This window comes from Mobula birostris, chromosome 2 (assembly GCF_030028105.1).
Source record: "Mobula birostris isolate sMobBir1 chromosome 2, sMobBir1.hap1, whole genome shotgun sequence".
In the NCBI taxonomy this organism is placed as follows: Eukaryota; Metazoa; Chordata; class Chondrichthyes; order Myliobatiformes; family Myliobatidae; genus Mobula; species Mobula birostris.
In genome coordinates this window covers 129,826,092-129,845,638 of record NC_092371.1, presented here as the reverse complement: position 1 = coordinate 129,845,638, position 19,547 = coordinate 129,826,092, and the positions used below count along the sequence as shown (strand labels likewise).

Here is a 19,547-nt window from a genome sequence, read left to right as displayed (position 1 = left end):
CTATCCCCGGTGGGTGGTAGGTGAGGGGAACCCTATCCCCGGTGGGTGGGAGGTGAGGGGAGACCTATCCCCGGTGGGTGGTAGGTGAGGGGAACCCTATCCCCTGTGGGTGGTAGGTGAGGGGAACCCTATCCCCGGTGGGTGGGAGGTGAGGGGAACCCAGTCCCCGGTGGGTGGGAGGTCAGGGGAACCCTATGCCCAGTGGGTGGTAGGTGAGGGGAACCCTATCCCCGGTGGGTGGGAGGTGAGGGGAACCCTATCCCCGGTGGGTGGGAGGTGACGGAACCCTAGCCCGGTGGGTGGTAGGTGAGGACAAGGGGAACCCTATCCCCAGTGGGTGGTAGGTGAGGGGAACACTATCCCCAGTGGGTGGGAGCTGAGGGGAACCCTATCCCCGGTGGGTGGTAGGTGAGGGGAACCCTATCCACGGTGGGTGGTAGGGGAGGGGAGCCCTATCCCCGGTGGGTGGTAGGTGAGGACAAGGGGAACCCTATCACCGGTGGGTGGTAGGTGAGGGGAACCCTATCTCCGGTGGGTGGTAGGTGAGGACAAGGGGAACCCTATCCCCGGTGGGTGGTAGGTGAGGGGACCCTATCCCTGGTGGGTGGGAGGTGAGGGGAGCCCTATCCCTGGTAGGTGGTAGGTGAGGACAAGGGGAACCCTATCCCCGGTGGGTGAAGACAAGGGGAACCCTATCCCTGGTGGGTGGAAGGTGAGGGGAACCCTATCCTCGGTGGGTGGGAGGTGAGGGGAACCCCATCCCTGGTGGGTGGTAGGTGAGGGGAACACTATCGCCGGTGGGTGGTAGGTGAGGGGAGCCCTATCCCCAGTGGGTGGTAGGTGAGGAGAAAGGGAACCCGATCCCCAGTGGGTGGTAGGTGAGGGGAACCCTATCCCCGGTGGGTGGTAGGTGAGGGGAACCCTATCCCCGGTGGGTGTTGGGTGAGGACAATGGGAATCCTATCCCCGTTGAGTGGTAGGTGAGAGGAACCCTATCCCCGGTGGGTGGGTGGTGAGGGGAACCCTATCCCCGGTAGGTGGTAGGTGAGGGGAACCCTATCCCCAGTGGATGAGGACAAGTGGAACCCTCTCCCCAGGAGGTGGTAGGTGAGGGGAACCCTATCCCCGGTGGGTTGTAGGTGAGGGGAACCCTATCCCTGGTGGGTGGGAGGTGAGGGGAACCCTATGCCCGGTGGGTGGGAGGTGATGGAACCCTAGCCCGGTGGGTGGTAGGTGAGGACAAGGGGAACCCTATCCCCAGTGGGTGGTAGGTGAGGGGAACACTATCCCCAGTGGGTGGGAGCTGAGGGGAACCCTATCCCCGGTGGGTGGTAGGTGAGGGAAACCCTATCCACGGTGGGTGGTAGGGGAGGGGAGCCCTATCCCGGTGGGTGGTAGGTGAGGACAAGGGGAACCCTATCACCGGTGGGTGGTAGGTGAGGGGAACTCTATCCCCGGTGGGTGGTAGGTGAGGGGACCCTATTCCCGGTGGGTGGGAGGTGAGGGGAGCCCTATCCCTGGTAGGTGGTAGGTGAGGACAAGGGGAACCCTATCCCCGGTGGGTGAAGACAAGGGGAACGCCTATCCCTGGTGGGTGGTAGGTGAGGGGAACCCTATCCCCAGTGGATGAGGACAAGTGGAACCCTCTCCCCAGGAGGTGGTAGGTGAGGGGAACCCTATCCCCGGTGGGTGGTAGGTGAGGGGAACCCTATGTCCGGTGGGTGGGAGGTGAGGGGAACCCTATGTCCGGTGGGTGGTAGGTGAGGACAAGGGGAACCCTATCACCGGTGGGTGGTAGGTGAGGGGAACCCTATCCCCGGTGGGTGGTAGGTGAGGGGACCCTATCCCCGGTGGGTGGGAGGTGAGGGGAGCCCTATCCCTGGTAGGTGGTAGGTGAGGACAAGGGGAACCCTATCCCCGGTGGGTGAAGACAAGGGGAACCCTATCCCTGGTGGGTGGTAGGTGAGGGGAACCCTATCCCCGGTGGGTGGGAGGTGAGGGGAACCCTATCCCTGGTGGGTGGTAGGTGAGGGGAACACTATCGCCGGTGGGTGGTAGGTGAGGGGAGCCCTATCCCCAGTGGGTGGTAGGTGAGGAGAAAGGGAACCCGATCCCCAGTGGATGGTAGGTGAGGGGAACCCTATCCCTGGTGGGTGGTAGGTGAGGGGAACCCTATCCCCGGTGGGTGTTGGGTGAGGACAATGGGAACCCTATCCCCGTTGAGTGGTAGGTGAGAGGAACCCTATCCCCGGTGGGTGGGTGGTGAGGGGAACCCTATCCCCGGTAGGTGGTAGGTGAGGGGAACCCTATCCCCAGTGGATGAGGACAAGTGGAACCCTCTCCCCAGGAGGTGGTAGGTGAGGGGAACCCCATCCCCGGTGGGTGGTAGGTGAGGGGAACCCTATCCCCGGTGGGTGGGAGGTGAGGGGAACCCTATGTCCGGTGGGTGGTAGGTGAGGACAAGGGGAACCCTATCCCCGGTGGGTGAGGACAAGGGGAACCCTATCCCCGGTGGGAGGGAGGTGAGGGGAACCCTATCCCCGGTGGGTGGTAGGTGAGGGGAACCCTATCCCTGGTGGGTGGAAGGTGAGGGGACCCTATCCCCGGTGGGTGGTAGGTGAGGGGAACCCTATCCCCTGTGGGTGGTAGGTGAGGGGAACCCTATCCCCGGTGGGTGGTAGGTGAGGGGAAGCCTATCCCCGGTGGGTGGTAGGTGAGGAGAACCCTATCTCCGGTGGGTGGTAGGTGAGGGGAGCCCTATCCCCGGTGGGTGGGAGGTGAGGGGAACCCTATCCCTGGTGGGTGTTAGGTGAGGGGAACACTATCGCCGGTGGGTGGTAGGAGAGGGGAGCCCTATCCCTGGTGGGTGGGAGGTGAGGGGAACCCTATCCCTGGTGGGTGGTAGGTGAGGGGAACCCTATCCCCAGTGGGTGGGAGGTGAGGGGAACCCTATACCCAGTGGGTGGGAGGTGAGGGGAACGCTATCCAGGGTGGGTGGTAAGTGCGGGAAGCCCCATCCCCAGTGGGTGGTAGGTGAGGGGAACCCTATCCCCGGTGGGTGGGAGGTGAGGGGAGCCCTATCCCTGGTAGGTAGTAGGTGAGGACAAGGAGAACCCCATCCCCGGTGGGTGAAGACAAGGGGAACCCTATCCCCGGTAGGTGGTAGGTGAGGGGAACCCTATCCCCAGTGGTTGGGGACAAGGGGAACCCTCTCCCCAGTGGGTGGTAGGTGAGGGGAACCCTATCCCCGGTGGGTGGTAGGTGAGGGGAGCCCTATCCCCAGTGGGTGAGGATAAGGGGAACCCTCTCCCCAGTGGGTGGTAGGTGAGGGGAACCCCATCCCCGGTGGGTGGTAGGTGAGGGGAACCCTCTCCCCAGTGGGTGGTAGGTGAGGGGAACCCTCTCCCCGGTGGGTGGGAGGTGAGGGGAACCCTATCCCCGGTGGGAGGGAGGTGAGGGGAACCCTATCCCCGGTGGGTGGGAGGTGAGGGGAACCCTATCCCCTGTGGGTGAGGACAAGGGGAACCCTATCCCCGGTGGGTGGTAGCTGAGAGCCCTATCCCCAGTGGGTGGTAGGTGAGGGGAACCCTATCCCCGGTGGGTGGGAGGTGAGGGGAACCCTATCCCCGGTGGGTGGTGGGTGAGGACAAGGGGAACCCTATCCCCGGTGGGTGGTAGGTGAGGGGAACCCTATCCCCTGTGGGTGGTAGGTGAGGGGAACCCTATCCCCGGTGGGTGGTAGGTGAGGGGAACACTATCCCCGGTGGGTGGTAGGTGAGGGGAACCCTATCCTCAGTGGGTGGTAGGTGAGGAGAACCCTATCTCCGGTGGGTGGTAGGTGAGGGGTACCCTATCCCCGGTGGGTGGTTGGTGAGGGGAACTCTATCCCCTGTGGGTGGTAGGTGAGGGGAACCCTATCCCCGGTGGGTGGTAGGTGAGGACAAGGGGAACCCTATCCCTGGTGGGTGGTAGGTGAGGGGAACACTATCCCCGGTGGGTGGGAGGTGAGGGGAGCCCTATCCCTGGTAGGTGGTAGGTGAGGACAAGGGGAACCCTATCCCCGGTGGGTGAAGACAAGGGGAACCCTATCCCCGGAGGGTGGTAGGTGAGGGGAACCCTATCCCCAGTGGGTGGGAGGTGAGGGGAACCCTATCCTCGGTGGGTGGTGGGTGAGAACAAGGGGAACCCTATCCCTGGTGGGTGGTGGGTGAGGGGAGCCCTATCCCCGGTGGGTGGTAGGTGAGGACAAAGGGAACCCTATCCCCAGTGGGTGGTAGGTGAGGGGAACCCTATTCCCGGTGGGTGGTGGCTGAGGACAAGGGGAACCCTATCCCTGGTGGGTGGTAGGTGAGGGGAACCCTATCCCCGGTGGGTGGGAGTTGAGGGGAACCCTATCCCTCGTGGGTGGTGGCTGAGGACAAGGGGAACCCTATCCCTGGTGGGTGGTAGGTGAGGGGAATCCTATCCCCGGTGGGTGGGAGGTGAGGGGAACCCTATCCCCGGTAGGTGGTAGGTGAGGAGTACCCTATCCCCAGTGGGTGAGGACAAGGGGAACCCTCTCCCCGGTGGGTGGTAGCTGAGGGGAACCCTATCCCCGGTGGGTGAGGACAAGGGGAACCCTATCCCCAGTGCGTGGTAGGTGAGGGGAACCCTATCCCCAGTGGGTGGTAGGTGAGGGGAACCCTATCCCCGGTGGGTGGGAGGTGAGGGGAACCCTATCCCCAGTGGGTGGTGGGTGAGGACAAGGGGAACCCTATCTCCGGTGGGTGGTAGGTGAGGGGAACCCTATCCCCTGTGGGTGGTAGGTGAGGGGAACCCTATCCCCGGTGGGTGGTAGGTGAGGGGAACACTATCCCCGGTGGGTGGTAGGTGAGGGGAACCCTATCCCCGGTGGGTGGTAGGTGAGGAGAACCCTATCTCCGGTGGGTGGTAGGTGAGGGGTACCCTATCCCCGGTGGGTGGTTGGTGAGGGGAACTCTATCCCCTGTGGGTGGTAGGTGAGGGGAACCCTATCACCGGTGGGTGGTAGGTGAGGGGAACCCTATCCCCGGTGGGTGGTAGGTGAGGACAAGGGGAACCCTATCCCTGGTGGGTGGTAGGTGAGGGGAACACTATCCCTGGTGGGTGGGAGGTGAGGGGAGCCCTATCCCTGGTAGGTGGTAGGTGAGGACAAGGGGAACCCTATCCCCGGTGGGTGAAGACAAGGGGAACCCTATCCCCGGAGGGTGGTAGGTGAGGGGAACCCTATCCCCAGTGGGTGGTAGGTGAGGGGAACTCTATTCCCGGTGGGTGGTAGGTGAGGGGACCCCTATCCCCAGTGCGTGGTAGGTGAGGGGAACTCTATTCCCGGTGGGTGGTAGGTGAGGGGACCCCTATCCCCAGTGCGTGGTAGGTGAGGGGAACTCTATTCCCGGTGGGTGGTAGGTGAGGGGAACCCTATCCCCGGTGGGTGGTGGGTGAGCACAAGGGGAAACCTATCCCCGGTGGGTGGTAGGTGAAGGGAACCCTATCCCCAGTGGGTGGTGGGTGAGGACAAGGGGAACCCTATCCCCGGTAGGTGGTAGATGAGGGGAACCCTCTCCCCGGTGGGTGGTAGGTGAGGGGAACCCTATCCTCGGTGGGTGGTAGGTGAGGGGAACCCTATCCCCGGTGGGTGAGGACAAGGGGAACCCTATCCCCGGAGGGTGGTAGTTGAGGGGAACCCTATCCCCGGTGGGTGGTAGGTGAGGGGAACCCTATCCCCGGTGGGTGGGAGGTGACGGGAACCCTATCCCCGGTGGGTGGTGGGTGAGGACAAGGGGAACCCCATCCCCAGTGGGTGGGAGGTGAGGGGAACCCTATCCCCGGTGGGTGGTGGGTGAGGACAAGGGGAACCCTATCCCTGGTGGGTGGTAGGTGAGGGGAACCCTCTCCCCAGTGGGTGGTAGGTGAGGAGAACCCTATCCCCGGTGGGTGGTGGGTGAGGACAAGGGGAAGCCTATCCCCGGTGGGTGGTAGGTGAGGGGAACCCTATTCCTGGTGGGTGGTAGGTGAGGGGAACCATATCCCCGGTGGGTGGTAGGTGAGGGGAACCCTTTCCCCGGTGGGTGATAGGTGAGGGGAACCCTATCCCCAGTGGTTGGTAGGTGAGGGGAACCCTATCCCCAGTGGGTGGTAGGTGAGGTGAACCCTATCCCCGGTGGGTGGGAGGTGAGGGGAACCCTATCCCCTGTGGGTGAGGACAAGGGGAATCTTATCCCCGGTAGGTGGTAGATGAGGGGAACCCTATCCCAGTGGGTGAGGACAAGGGGAACCCTCTCCCCGGTGGGTGGTGGGTGAGGACAAGGGGAACCCTATCCCTGGTGGGTGGTAGGTGAGGGGAACCCTATCCCCGGTGGGTGGGAGGTGAGGGGAACCCTATCCCCGGTGGGTGGTGGGTGAGGACAAGGGGAACCCTATCCCTGGTGGGTGGTAAGTGAGGGGAACCCTATCCCCTGTGGGTGGTAGGTGAGGGGAACCCTATGCCCGTTGGGTGGTAGGTGAGGGGAACCCTATCCCCGGTGGGTGGTAGGTGAGGGGAAGCCTATCCCCGGTGGGTGGTAGGTGAGGAGAACCCTATCTCCGGTGGGTGGGAGGTGAGGACAAGGGGAACCCTATCCCCGGTGGGTGAGGAGAAGGGGAACCCTCTCCCCGGTGGGTGGTAGGTGAGGGGAACCCTCTCCCCGGTGGGTGGTTGGTGAGGGGAAACCTATCCCCGGTGGGTGGGAGGTGAGGGGAACCCTATCCACGGTGGGTGGTGGGTGAGGACAAGGGGAACCCTATCCCCGGTGGGTGGTAGGTGAGGGGAACCCTATCCCCGGTGGGTGGGAGGTGAGGACAAGGGGAACCCTATCCCCGGTGGGTGAGGAGAAGGGGAACCCTCTCCCCGGTGGGTGGTAGGTGAGGGGAACCCTATCCCCAGTGGGTGGTAGGTGAGGGGAACCCTCTCCCCGGTGGGTGGTAGGTGAGGGGAACCCTCTCCCCGGTGGGTGGTAGGTGAGGGGAGCCCTCTCCCCGGTGGGTGGTTGGTGAGGGGAACCCTATCCCCAGTGGGTGGGGTCAGGGAATCTTCTAACTCTGACTCCTCATCTTTTTCTCCCCAGTCCTGAGGAAGGGTCTCTGCTCGAAACGTCGGCTTTACTCCCAGGAATGAAAGGGTTAGCATACATTTTGTGGAGTGTTTGATGAGCTGTAGTCACTGGAGTTTAGAAGGATGAGTGGGGAAGGGGATCTCATTGAAACCTATTGAATATTCAAAAGCCTGGACAAAGTGAATGTGGAGAGGATGTTTCCTACAGTGAGGGAGTTTAGGACCAGAGAATGCAGCCTCAGAATAGGACGTCCCTTTAGAAAAGAGCTGAGAAGGAATTTCTTTACCCAGAGGGTGGTGAATCTGTGGAATTCAATGGCATGAAGAGCTGTGGAGGCCAGGTCTTTGGGTATATTTAAAGTGGAGACTGATGGGTTCTTGATTAGTAAGGACGTCAAAGGTTACAGGGAGAAGGCAAGAGAATGGGGTTGAGAGGGATAATAAATCAGCCATGATAGAAAGGTGGAGCAGACTTGATGGGCCAAATGGCCTGTGCTTTATAGGATTATGGTCTTAAATATGGCACATTTAACACATCAGACTTTGGATTCACACAGGGCAATTTACAGTGAGTAATTAACCTACTGATCTGCCTGTCCTTGGGATATTGGAACATTCGTAGGGAGAACGTGCAAACTCCACACAGACAACACCTGAGGTCAGGATTGAACCCATGTCTCTGTAGCAGTGAAGCAGTGGCCCCACCAGCTGTGCCTCTGAGCCATCTGGTATGAGGTATTATTCAAACTGTTGGGTTCCTGAAGGCATCTTAGAGGAGGGCACAGGTAGGGGAGGGGAGATTTAATGAGGGAATTTCAGAGCTTCGATTGCAGGCAGTATAAGGCACAGCTGTCAGCAGTGGAGTGATTTAATTCATAACACAGCCAGGAAGAGAGCCCACGCTGAGCAGAATGTCCCTCTATGCTGATATCATTTGCCTGTGTTTGACCCATATCCCTCTAAACCAGGGGTTCCCTACCTTTTTAATGCCATCAACCCCTACCATTAACCAGGGGGTCCCTCGACCCCAGGTTGGGAACTGCTGCTCTAAACTATTCCCACCATATACCTTAGCAAATGTCCTTTAAGCATTATGATTCTACCACTTCCTTTGACAGCCCGTTCCATGTACCCACCACTCTCTGTGTGAAGAAAATATCCTTCAGGTCCCTCTAAATCTTTCCCCTTCCAACTTCAATCTATGCTCTCTAGTTCTCGATTCCTCTCCTGTGTGCATCACCCAATCGCTGCCCTTCACGGTTTTATACACCTCTATAAGATCATTCCTCACTCTCCTATTCTCCAGTGAATAAAGATCAAGCCTGCCCATCCTCTCCCTCATATCCTGGCAACCTCCTCATGAATCATTTTTGCACTTCTTTTGGCTTAATAATCTCTTTTCCATAACAGGGCAAGGAGCAACATAGGGGACTAGAGGCTCGAGGGGATCCAGAGGTAGGAAGGGACGAGAACACAGGATCTTTTGAGAATAACGACAAGACTTTTAAAGTTGAAGCTTTGCTTGTTCAGGAACTGGTGTGCGACAAGAGCTGAGGAGCGAAGGGGAACGGGGCCTGGTCTGAGCAAAGACAGAGGATGGAGTGAGGGAGGCTGGACATGAGTGTATCCTGGTAGCCATGTCCACTTTACTGGAAACTTTAGAGATAGTGCAGGAACAAGTTCACCGGGATGCTGCCTGGACTAGATGGTGTGAGAAATAAGGAGTTAAATAAACCTGTATTTTTTTTCTCTGGAGCAGCAGCGGAGGCTGAGAGGAGACTTGTTAGAAATTCATAAAGCGATGAGTGGCATAAGTGAACGGTTAGTACTCTTTTCCGCAGCGTGGACATGTCTAATGCTAGAGGGCGTTTAAAGCTTAAAGTGAAGGGGATAAGTTTTTCTTGTCATAGAGGGACATGAATCTAGGGAATTCTCAAAATGGACTAGAACACTGGAAGGATTTAAAGAGGAGTTAGATAAATTAAATTGAGGTTTCTGGTTCAGTAGAGAAAAGGGGAGGTTTAGAAAGATATGAACAATATTACTTCTTGATTCTTTGGTATAGCTGCAAATCTATTTCTCTCTGTATTTGAGGGTCAGAGAGCCACGACTAAAGAAAACAACTTGCTGGACAAGTTCCAGCAGACTGGAATTCCACCTCATATTGAGATGACTTGATACTGATGTGTTATATAACTCTCCTACAACATATAATATTTGGTATATTACTCTGACTTTTAAAGCAGTTGAGGTCTGAGGCAGATCATCCATGATGATATTGAATGGTGGGGCAGGTTTGTAGGGGCAAGTGGCCTGGTCCTGCTCTCCTGTACTGTGGAGATCATTCTGACTTGTTCCATTATTGCCTGGTATTGAGGCTCCACTGCACAGGATTGCAAGAGGCTGCAGAGGGTTGTAGCCAGCCCCACCATCGCACAACCCTCCAAACTATTGAGGACATCTTCAAGAGGTGGCACTAAGGACCCTCACGTTCCAGGACATGCCCTTTTCTCATTACCACAATCAGGAAGAAGGTACAGGAACCTAAAGACACATACAACAATTCAGAAAAAAAAAGCTTCCTCAAAGTTTAAAGTAAATTTATTATAAAAGTACATACTGTATATGTAACTATATACGACCCTGAGATTCATTTTCTTCTGAGCATGCTCAATAAATCCATAATAGATTAAAAGCCATGTGAGGATCAGTGAACATCAATGGGGTGTTCAACAATGAGCAAAAGATGCATGCTGATGCATCACTACCTTTGATTTGGCCAACAACAGTGGTGTCATCAGCAAACTTCAATATGGATTTGCAGCTGTGCTTAGCCTTGCAATCATAAGTATAATAGGTATAAAGGGAGAAGAGGAGGGGGCTAAGCACGCAGCCTTGTGGTGCATCTGTGCTGATAGAGATTGTGGAAGAGATGTTGTTGCCAATCTGATGTGGCTGGTGTCTGTAAGTGAGGAAATCGAGGATCCTATTGCACAAAGACGTATTGAGGCCAAGGTCTTGAAGCTTATTGATTAGATCTGAGGGGATGATAGTATTGAATGCTGATCTGTAGTCAATAAAGAGCATACTGATGTATGCATCTTCACGGTCCAGATGTTGAGGTTTGAGTGAAGAGCCAGTGAGATGGCATCTGCTATGGACCTGTTGCTCCGGTAGCAGATTGGAATGGATCTAAGTCACTTCTCAGGTAGGAGCTGATGTGTATCATCAACAAATTCTCAAAACACTTTGTCACTGTGGATGTAAGTGCTAGGGACAATAGTGGCTGAGGCAGGTATGGGAATACATCTGTAACCCTGAAGACTTTATGAATTTGTAACATTTCTAAAATGTATTGTGACGAAATGGAACCTATGAAATCCCAAGGTGCATTCCCGTTTGGATGGGAGGCTTACAAGTCTGGGTGTGTTTCATGATAGGAAGCTGTGTGTTCTTTACATGACAGGAGGTGTGTTTTATGGTGGGGGAGAGAATGTTTGACAATAGAGGTAAACAGATTCTGAAGAATAAATGTCAGAACAAGATAATGGAGGACTGTTATGGAATGGAGCAGCCTAATTACTATTCATTGTAAAAGTATAAAAGTGCTTTGCTTTCGACATGAGATCGAAGCTCTTTTCCAGACACTCATCTGGAGACAGAACTTCCCTTGCAAGTAAAATAATAAATGTGTTCCAACATGATCCACTCTGAATTTTTCGTAGTTTGTTTCTGTATATTAGAAGATCTAGCAGAACAGTACACGACACAAGTTACGACTTTCTGCTGAGGCATTGGTATACGTGAAGCATGTGGCTACCTCAGTCTGTCGAAGCGAGAGGTTAAAGATCTCAGTGAACTCTCCAGCCGGTTGATCAGCACAGGTCTTTAGTACTTGACAAAGTACCTGGTGAGCAGGATGCCTTTCATAGGTTCACCCTCCTGAAGGCCACTTGCATGTCGGCAGCAGAGACTGAAATCACAGGATCATGGTGAGTTTGTCTTGACGGTCAAAGTGAGCATTGTAGGTATTGAGCTTACCTGGAAGTGAACCCCTTTTAACACCTTGATCTTGGTCACTTTTTAGGAGGTGGTAGCATTCACGCCTTGCCACATCTGTCAAGCATCTTTCGTTAATTCAAGTTTGGCCCCGAGTTTTCACTTCACCTGTGAGTAGGCTTTCCAGAGATCGTATAGGGATCTCTTGTAATTTTCTTGGTCACGGGGCTTGATTGCCTCTGATCTGGCCCTCAGTATGTTGCAGATCTCATGGTTCTTCCAGGGCTTCTGGTTTGGGAAGACTTTGAATTATCTTGTGAGGACAGTTGTTTTAATAAAGCCGATGATAACCGTGGTGTATTCATTCAGATTCGTAGGTGAATCCTTGAACACGACCCAGTTTTCAGATTCGAAGCAATCCTGCAATGGCCTCTTTGCTGTCATTATCATCTCTGGAGCTTTGCCCTTTAGCCTCTGTCTATATGCAGGTAGGAGAAGGACAGCCAAGTGATCAGATCTCCTGAAATGCAGTCTGGCCATACAACAGTAGGCATTCTTCATCTTAGTATAACAGTGGTCTAGTGTGCTGGGACCTCTGGTGCTACGGGATATATGCTGATGATAATTGGGCTGGGTTTTCTTCAAACAAACCTGAGTGAAATCCTCAACTATGACTTAAAATGCATTGGGATGAAATTCTTTTTTTGTTTGGAGACGGCATCATCTTCTCCTCCATCATCAGACTTCTGAAAGGTCCACGAACCCATGAATACTACCGTGCTATTCCTTTTTTGTATTATTTATTAGATTAGATTATGAGGACACTCAGTCCTCGTTTATTGTCATTTAGAAATGCATGCATTAAGAAATGATACAATGTTCCTCCAGACTGATATCACAAAAAAACAAGACAAACCAAAGACTAACACTGACAGAACCACATAATTATAGCATATAGTTACAGCAGTGCAAAGCAATACCGTAATTTGATAAAGAGCAGACCATGGGAACAGTAAAAAAAAGTCTCAATGTTCTGATCGGCTCCCGATAGTCCACGATAGCAGGCGGCAGAAGGGAGAAACTCTCTCTGCCGTAAACCTCCAGGCACCGACAACTGTCGATGCATTGGAAGCACCTGACCACAGCTGACTCTGAGTCTGTCCGAAAACTTTGAGCCTCTGACCAGCCCTTCGACACCAAGCACCGAGCACCATTTCTGCCGAGCGCTTTGACCCCGTCCCGGCCGCCAAGCAACAAGCAAAGCTGAGGATTCGGGGCCTTCTCCTCCGGAGATTCTGGATCACACAGTAACAGTGGCAGCGAAGCAGGCATTTCAGAACTTTCTCCAGATGTTCCTCCGTTCTCTCACATCTGTCTCCATCTAATCAGGATTGTGCATGGCACCCTACTTGACAGATTACAGATATCATTCACTGGAGTGGCCACACAAGCTGCGTCATGCCACCACCTTCTCTTCTTCCTATTTATGTGATTTGTAGTAATTTTGTGACTTCAGTCTGTGCTTCTGCTGCAGAATAAGTTTCATGTCATTATTTATTGACTGTTTGTTTGTTTGTCTGTTTATTTATTTATTGTGGTACAGTGTGGACCAGGCCGTTCCAGTCCTTTGAGCCAAACCCCGATTCAAACCTTGTCTAATCAAGGAACTATTTACAATGACCAATTAACCTACTGGTACGTCTTTGGACTGTGGGAGGAAATCAGAGGACCCAGGGAAAACCCACACATTCCACTGGGAGGACTCACAGACTTCATACTGATGACGTCAGAACTAAACTCTGAACTCCAACGTCCCGAGCTGTAATATGCCGTGCTAATCGCTACACTACTGTGGCATCATCTAAGTCAGTTTGATAAACCTGATGTGGGTTCTGATTCAGGAAGGGTCTCAGCCCGAAGTGTCGACTGTACCGCTTCCTAGAGATGCTGCCTGGCCTGCTGCGTTCACCAGCAACTTTTATGTATGTTGCTTGAAATTCCAGCATCTGCAGATTTCCTTGTGTTTGTGGATTCTGATTTTCTTGCATTCTCAAAATGTGCAAGATAATGTTCTTACATGCTTATAGACACCTGGATTACCTACAGCAGGCACCTCAAGGCCGTGGAGAGGTCGCATCAGCACCGTCACTATGAAATCCTCTGAAATTCTCTGGAAGGATAGGCAAAACAATGTCCGCATCCTCTCCAAGACCAACGTCTCCAGCTATACCCATCTGCAACTCTGGGCAGGCCACATCACTTGACTCCAGGTTGCCAACACTCTTTTCCTAGCTGCGTTGCGGTCAGATATTACCAGATGGACGCAGGAAAGGATTCATAGATGTGCTCAAAGCGTCGCTGAAGAAACATAACACTCCCACTCACTCCTGGGCATCCATGACCCATATCCAAAGAGGAAGAGGGGAGTGGGATGGTGTTGGGAACCTCAAGGCCATGGAGTGGGAAAACTCATAAGCCCCTTGGAAGCAAAGGCAGCAGACAACACAGACCATCACTGACTACTCCATCTGTGGATGAACATACAATCTGCTGGAGGAAAACATTCATAGGAGGAAAGGAATTGTTGACATTTTGGGTCAAAACCCCGCAGCTGTCTTGCTCGACTGCTGAGTTCCTCCAGCAGATCGTGTGTTGTGGTTTGCTGGCAGGTTCCAGTATCTGCATTCTCTGGTGCCTCTGTCTGTGGACGAGTAACTAGTTCCCACATCAGCCGCATTGGTCAGCTCAGAGCCCACAGAACTAGGTTGAGAGTACGTCATCCATGATCGTGAGGGTCTGCCCAGGAGGAGGAAGACAAGGTGACTGCTGGGAGGACCAGAGATGTTTGGACACACATGATGGGAATGTCCAAAATCTGAGATGAAAAGGGACAAAGTTGAAAACCTCAACAGGTCTGGGGAGAGAGAACCCATCAATGCTTCATGCCTGGCACTCTTTAACTTTCATGCATCTCTAGAACCTCTAATCCACCTGCATCTCTCTTGATTCTTAGCTTTACTCTTGATTTATTTATTGCTCACTGCCAATGGGTCGTTGACAACGTTTTATCACTGAGGCACCTGACGAAGGCACACGGATCTGAAATGTTTATCTTTCCACAGATGCTGTCTGACCTTTCTAGCATTTTCTGTTTTTATTTTAGGAAGCACTCAGTGAATGGCAAAGCCCTAAAAAGTACAGGGAGACAGAGGGACCCCGCTGTACACATCCAACGATCTCAGTAGGCAGCAGTACAGACAGTGGTTTGTATGTTCTTGTGCGTGGGTTTCCTCTGGGTGCTCCGGTTTCCTCCCCCAGTGCAAAAATGTACTGGTTGGTATTTAATTGGTCATTGTAAATTGTCCTCTGATTAGGCTAGGGGCTAAATTGGTGGGTTACTGGGCAGCGTAGCTGGCGCTGTTCTGTGCTATATATCTATAATGATGTTTGCCTTCATTAGCCGAGATGTGGAATATAAGACGAAACACGAGGAATTCTGCAGATGCTGGAATTTCAAGCTACACACATAAAAGTTGCTGGTGAACGCAGCAGGCCAGGCAGCATCTCTTGGAAGAGGTACAGTTGGCGTTTCTGGCCGAGACCCTCCATCAGGACTAACTGAAAGAAGAGATAGTAAGAGATTTGAAAGAGACTGTACCTCTTCCTATAGATGCTACCTGGCCTGCTGCGTTCACCAGCAATTTTTATGTGTGTTGTGTGGAATGTAAGAGTGGGGGGGCTATGGTACAACTTTGAAAGTTAGATGAAAATCTGTGTGCACATCTGGTCACTACACGATTGAAGGGATGTACCTGCAGGGGAGATTCAGCAGGATGTGGCCTGGGACAGAGTCTTTCAGTCTGCAAACTGAGTCAATCACCCCCCGCTCACCATCGGGTGCTGTACAGTATTTGATTTCGTGCGCGTGGGCGGCGCCTCACGCTCGCGCGGCGCGGGGGGGGGGTGGAATCCGGGCCACCTGTCAATCACCGCCGGTGCGCGCAGCGCGTCCTCGGCTTTCTGGCGGCGTGTCCTCCTCCATTTGGAGTTGCCTGCAGAGACATGGCCGAGGATAAGCTCTTCAAGGCCGAGTATGCAAAGAGCGGACGCGCCTCCTGTAAGAAATGCGGGGAGAGTATTGCGAAGGACTCTCTGCGGCTTGCAATTATGGTGCAGGTAAGGCGCATGAGAATGAATGGAGCGGCGAGAAACTTGGTTTCGCTTTTCTCCGCTGCAAGCGCGCAGGCCTCGTGGTGCTGATTTGGGCCGACTGGATATATTCTACGGTGCATGCTTTTTTTTCTAGGGCGAGACAGGAAAATTTTGTACTGATGCACTGTCGTGGTTTTTTCATTCACTTCTGTGAGTTCAAGTTTTTCTTTCGCCCCACGAACCGGTGATGTTTTGGTTCGCTGTATTGTGATGATGTAAAACAGGCCTATTAGCAGCCTGTAAATAGTCCCATCCTAAAGCCGGCAGCAACTACTTTGGTAGAAAAATGTCAGTACAATGCCCATGAAGCACTGTTACAAAACTCCCTTTCCGTTGTGAAGGAACCCACCTCCTCTGCTCTTTCCCCCAGCTCTAACTTTGGCGACGATGATCATAATTTAAACATGTATAATCTTCACAGTGTGGGCGTTTTAAAATCACCGCTGGATGAATAGCTGCGGGGAAAAAAATCCAAAAAATTCAGTGCAAATTCTCTTGTTTAAACTTCCATTGATTGCATTTTAAAATGACAATGCTGATTTATCCTCAGCGGAAATATTGAATTTGTTTATTTTTATTTAACCACGCGATCTGCAGAGGTACATAATGAGGTCAATCGTGGGAAGGACGGCATTATGCAAATATTTACTAAAGGAAAAGAAATGGTTAACGGCATGGTGGTGTTGCGGATTGAAAAAACGCCCACTTTTCCTACTCTCTCCACTCTCTAACGCCCTGATACCCGGGGCAAACAAGTGTTGCTGGGAGTGGTGGCAATACAGCTCTCAGCACCGGAGACCGGGTTCAGTCCTGACCACCGGCATTGTCACAGAGCTGAACAGTGCAGAAGCGGACTCTTTAAAAACCACCACATCCATGCCGTCGTTTCTGGCCGCCTACGCTGTTCCCATTTGCCTGCAATAGGGACTATATCTTTCCACGCCTCTTTTTTTCTGCACTTTTCCCGCTATATCTGTCCGGGTTTTGCCCACGTGCTCTGCTTTCCTCTCTCACTCCAGAGGCGTGCCGGTCAGTGAGTTAATTGGCTGCTGTAGTTTGCCCCTGTTGTGTGGGTGAGGGGTGGAATCTGGTGTGGGGGGGGGGAGATTGTAGAATAAATAGATTAATGTAAGATGAGTGTAAATGGGTGGTTAATGGCTAGTACAGACACTGGGCTGAAGGACCTCATTGTGATTTAATGGGCACCAAATTGGCACTGAGTGCTCCTTGCTCTGGTGTTTGACCCTAAACCCTGTGGCACACTGCCAACTAGGGTATGGGACCCTGAAACCGGCAATGCCAAGAAGCTGTTCAGCCCAACAGGCTGCTGGCTGTTTACAAGCCCCACCAGCAATGTGTTGGAATGGCTCCGAATGTCAGGCAGCATCTGTGATGAGAGGAGCAGCGGACCGTTCAGGTCAGTGATGCTTCGTCAGAACTGAGGAAGAGAGGAAAAACAAATTAGTTTTCAGTTGTGAGATGGTAGGGGAGGGATAAACAGGTTAAGCAGTCTAACCAAATTTTTATGCAACTGCACCATGACTTCCTGACATGTTTAGTCCCTTAGTGATGAAGGCAAGTCTGCTCTGTCTGTGTTAATGTGCTGCTATTAGCACTGTGGGGCATGCCTTGTAAGCCATGTGGTTCCAATGTACCACTGTTCGACCTTGCTCTCGTTCTCCCCTGGGATGAATTAAACATAGAGCACCCATTATAGGCTCTTGTATTTTAAATGCCCCTTCACAATTTACAACAGCTGAGCCTAGCTACTTGACCCCCCCCCCACCCCCACCACCACCACCACCACCACCACCACACCCTGTTGTATTATTCAATAAGATCACAGTTCTGGTCATCCTGTTAATCGGAAGGATGAGGAGGACTGTGGAAAGGTGCCGAAGCGGTTTACCAGACTGCTGCGTGGATTAGAAGGTATGAGCTGTATGGAAAAATTAGGCAAACTTCTCCCCAGAGCTTTGAAAGTTGAGGGGAGACCCAAAAGAGGTTTTTAAAATTATGAAAGATACAGGTCCACAATCCCTTATCCGAAATCGACATTCACAGCATGCTGGAGGAACTCAGCAGGTTGGGCAGCATCCGTGAAAACGATCAGTCAACATTTCGGGCCGGAACCCTTCGTCAGGACTGTAGAGGGAAGGGGCAGAAGGTGGGGGGAGGGTGGGAAGGAGAAGGCTGGTAGGTTCCAGGTGAAAAACCAGTAAGGGGAAAGATAAAGAGGTGGGGGAGGGGAAGCAGGGAGGTGATAGGCAGGAAAGGTGAAGAAGGAATAAGGGAAAGCACAATGGGATGTGTATATCCTGTGCTTTCCGAATTGTTTCCAGAAATTCCAGGCATTGCTGTTCTGCCGTCATCCCTGCCAGTGTTCTTTTCCAATCAGTTCTGGCCAACTCCTCTCTCATGTCTCTGTAATTCCCTTTGCTCCAGTGTAATACTCCCTTGGAACCTCTGTCAGCTTTATAGTTAGTCATTTAGCAGGGAAACAGGCTCTTCAGCCCGTCAATACTGTTCCCATGTAATGGCATAGGTCCATAGCCTTCTATGCTTTGATTTCTCCGGATGCTGTGCTATAATGAATCTAGCCACAAGATTACCATTAGTAATCTTCTCTATTTCCTGTATTTCTGTCTTTGCCCTATTCCCTCTCTGGTCAGAGCTGGGGTAGGGTTCCCCAGACCTTACTTTCTTCCTCACCAGTCCCCATATCCAACGTAACATGCTCTGCAGCTTCTGGCATCTACAACAGGATCCCACCACCAGTCACCCCTTCCCTTTACCTGTTTAGGCTGGCTCTCTGTCAGTCCAGATAAAGGGTCTTGATCTGAAACATCAACTCTCTTTTTCTCTCCATAGGTGCTGCCTGGCCTGCTGAGTTCCTCCACCATTTTGTTGTGTTGCTCCAGATCCTAGCATTTGCAGCCTCTTCTGGCTTTCATTAATAATTCAATTCAATTAAATTTAATTGTCATTCAACCATACATGAATACAGCCAAACGAGACATTACTCCAGGGTCAGGATACAAAACACAGTACCAACAGTCACACGCAGCACAAAGCACACATCGCACGTATAAAATAGAGAGATACAGCACTCAGTAAAAGGGACCAAACTCAAGCCGTTCAATGCCACTGAAATCTACAGATCACATTGGAGCTTGTCTTCTGCTGAGTGAACATTGGGGTGTGGGGGACTCCAGCCTGGACTCTGTGTGCCTCTCCCTGGTATCTGTGAGCAGGCTATACTGTGGCCTGAGGCCAAGTCTTTTCTGTAAAGTACAGTCACACACAATATATATGAATATAGTCCAGACCCTGAGTCCGTTGTTCTGCCCATTGAACACTGGGGGGAGGGATGGGATCAGCACCAACTCTGGCTTGCATGCTGCACCGCTCTGCACACCAGCTCCAATGTCTCTCCCGGCACCTGTAAACAGGCAACACCACAGCTTGACAACAGACAATAGGTGCAGGAGTAGGCCATTCGGCCCTTCGAGCCAGCACTGCCATTCACTGTGATCATGGCTGATCATCCACAATCAGTATCCAGTTCCTGCCTTCTCCCCATATCCCTTCACTCCACTACCTTTAAGAGCTCTATCTAACTCTTTCTTGAAAGAATCCAGAGAATTGGCCTCCGCTGCCTTCTGAGGCAGAGCATTCCACAGAACCACAACCCTCTGTGTGAAAAAGTTTTTCCTCAACTCCGTTCTAAATGGCCTACCCCTTATTCTCAAATTGTGGCGTCTGATTCTGGACTCCCCCAATATCAGGAACATGTTTCCTGCCTCTAGTGTGTCCAATCCCTTAATAATCTTATATGTTTCAATCAGATCCCCACTCATCCTTCTAAATTCCAGTGTATACAACCCTAGTCGCTCCAATCTTTCAACATATGACAGTCCCGCCATCCCGGGAATTAACCTCGTGAACCTACGCTGCACTCCCTCAATAGCTAGAATGTCCCTCCTCAAATTTGCAGACCAAAACTGTACACAATACTCCAGGTGTGATCTCACCAGGGCCCTGCACAGCTGCAGGAGGACCTCTTTGCTCCTATACTCAATTCCCCTTGTTATGAAGGCCAACATGCCATTAGTTTTCTTCACAGCCTGCTGTACTTGCATGCTTGCTTTCAGTGACTGATGTACAAGGATATGTAGATCTCATTGTACTTCTCCTTTTCCTAACTTGACACCATTCAGGTAGTAAT

The 19,547-nt window shown here is 52.6% G+C and overlaps 1 protein-coding gene across 1 annotated transcript in view; it reads left to right on the top strand.

The window, feature by feature from the left end:
• The first annotated feature begins 15,128 nt into the window (after positions 1-15,128).
• The window catches only part of parp1 (poly (ADP-ribose) polymerase 1), a 57,150-nt gene continuing 52,731 nt past the window's right edge, over positions 15,129-19,547 (top strand). Inside the window, exon 1 of the mRNA XM_072248088.1 lies at positions 15,129-15,283. Within this exon, the coding sequence (XP_072104189.1) occupies positions 15,170-15,283 (114 nt within the window). The 5' untranslated portion in view covers positions 15,129-15,169. The remainder of the gene's footprint in view (positions 15,284-19,547) is intronic.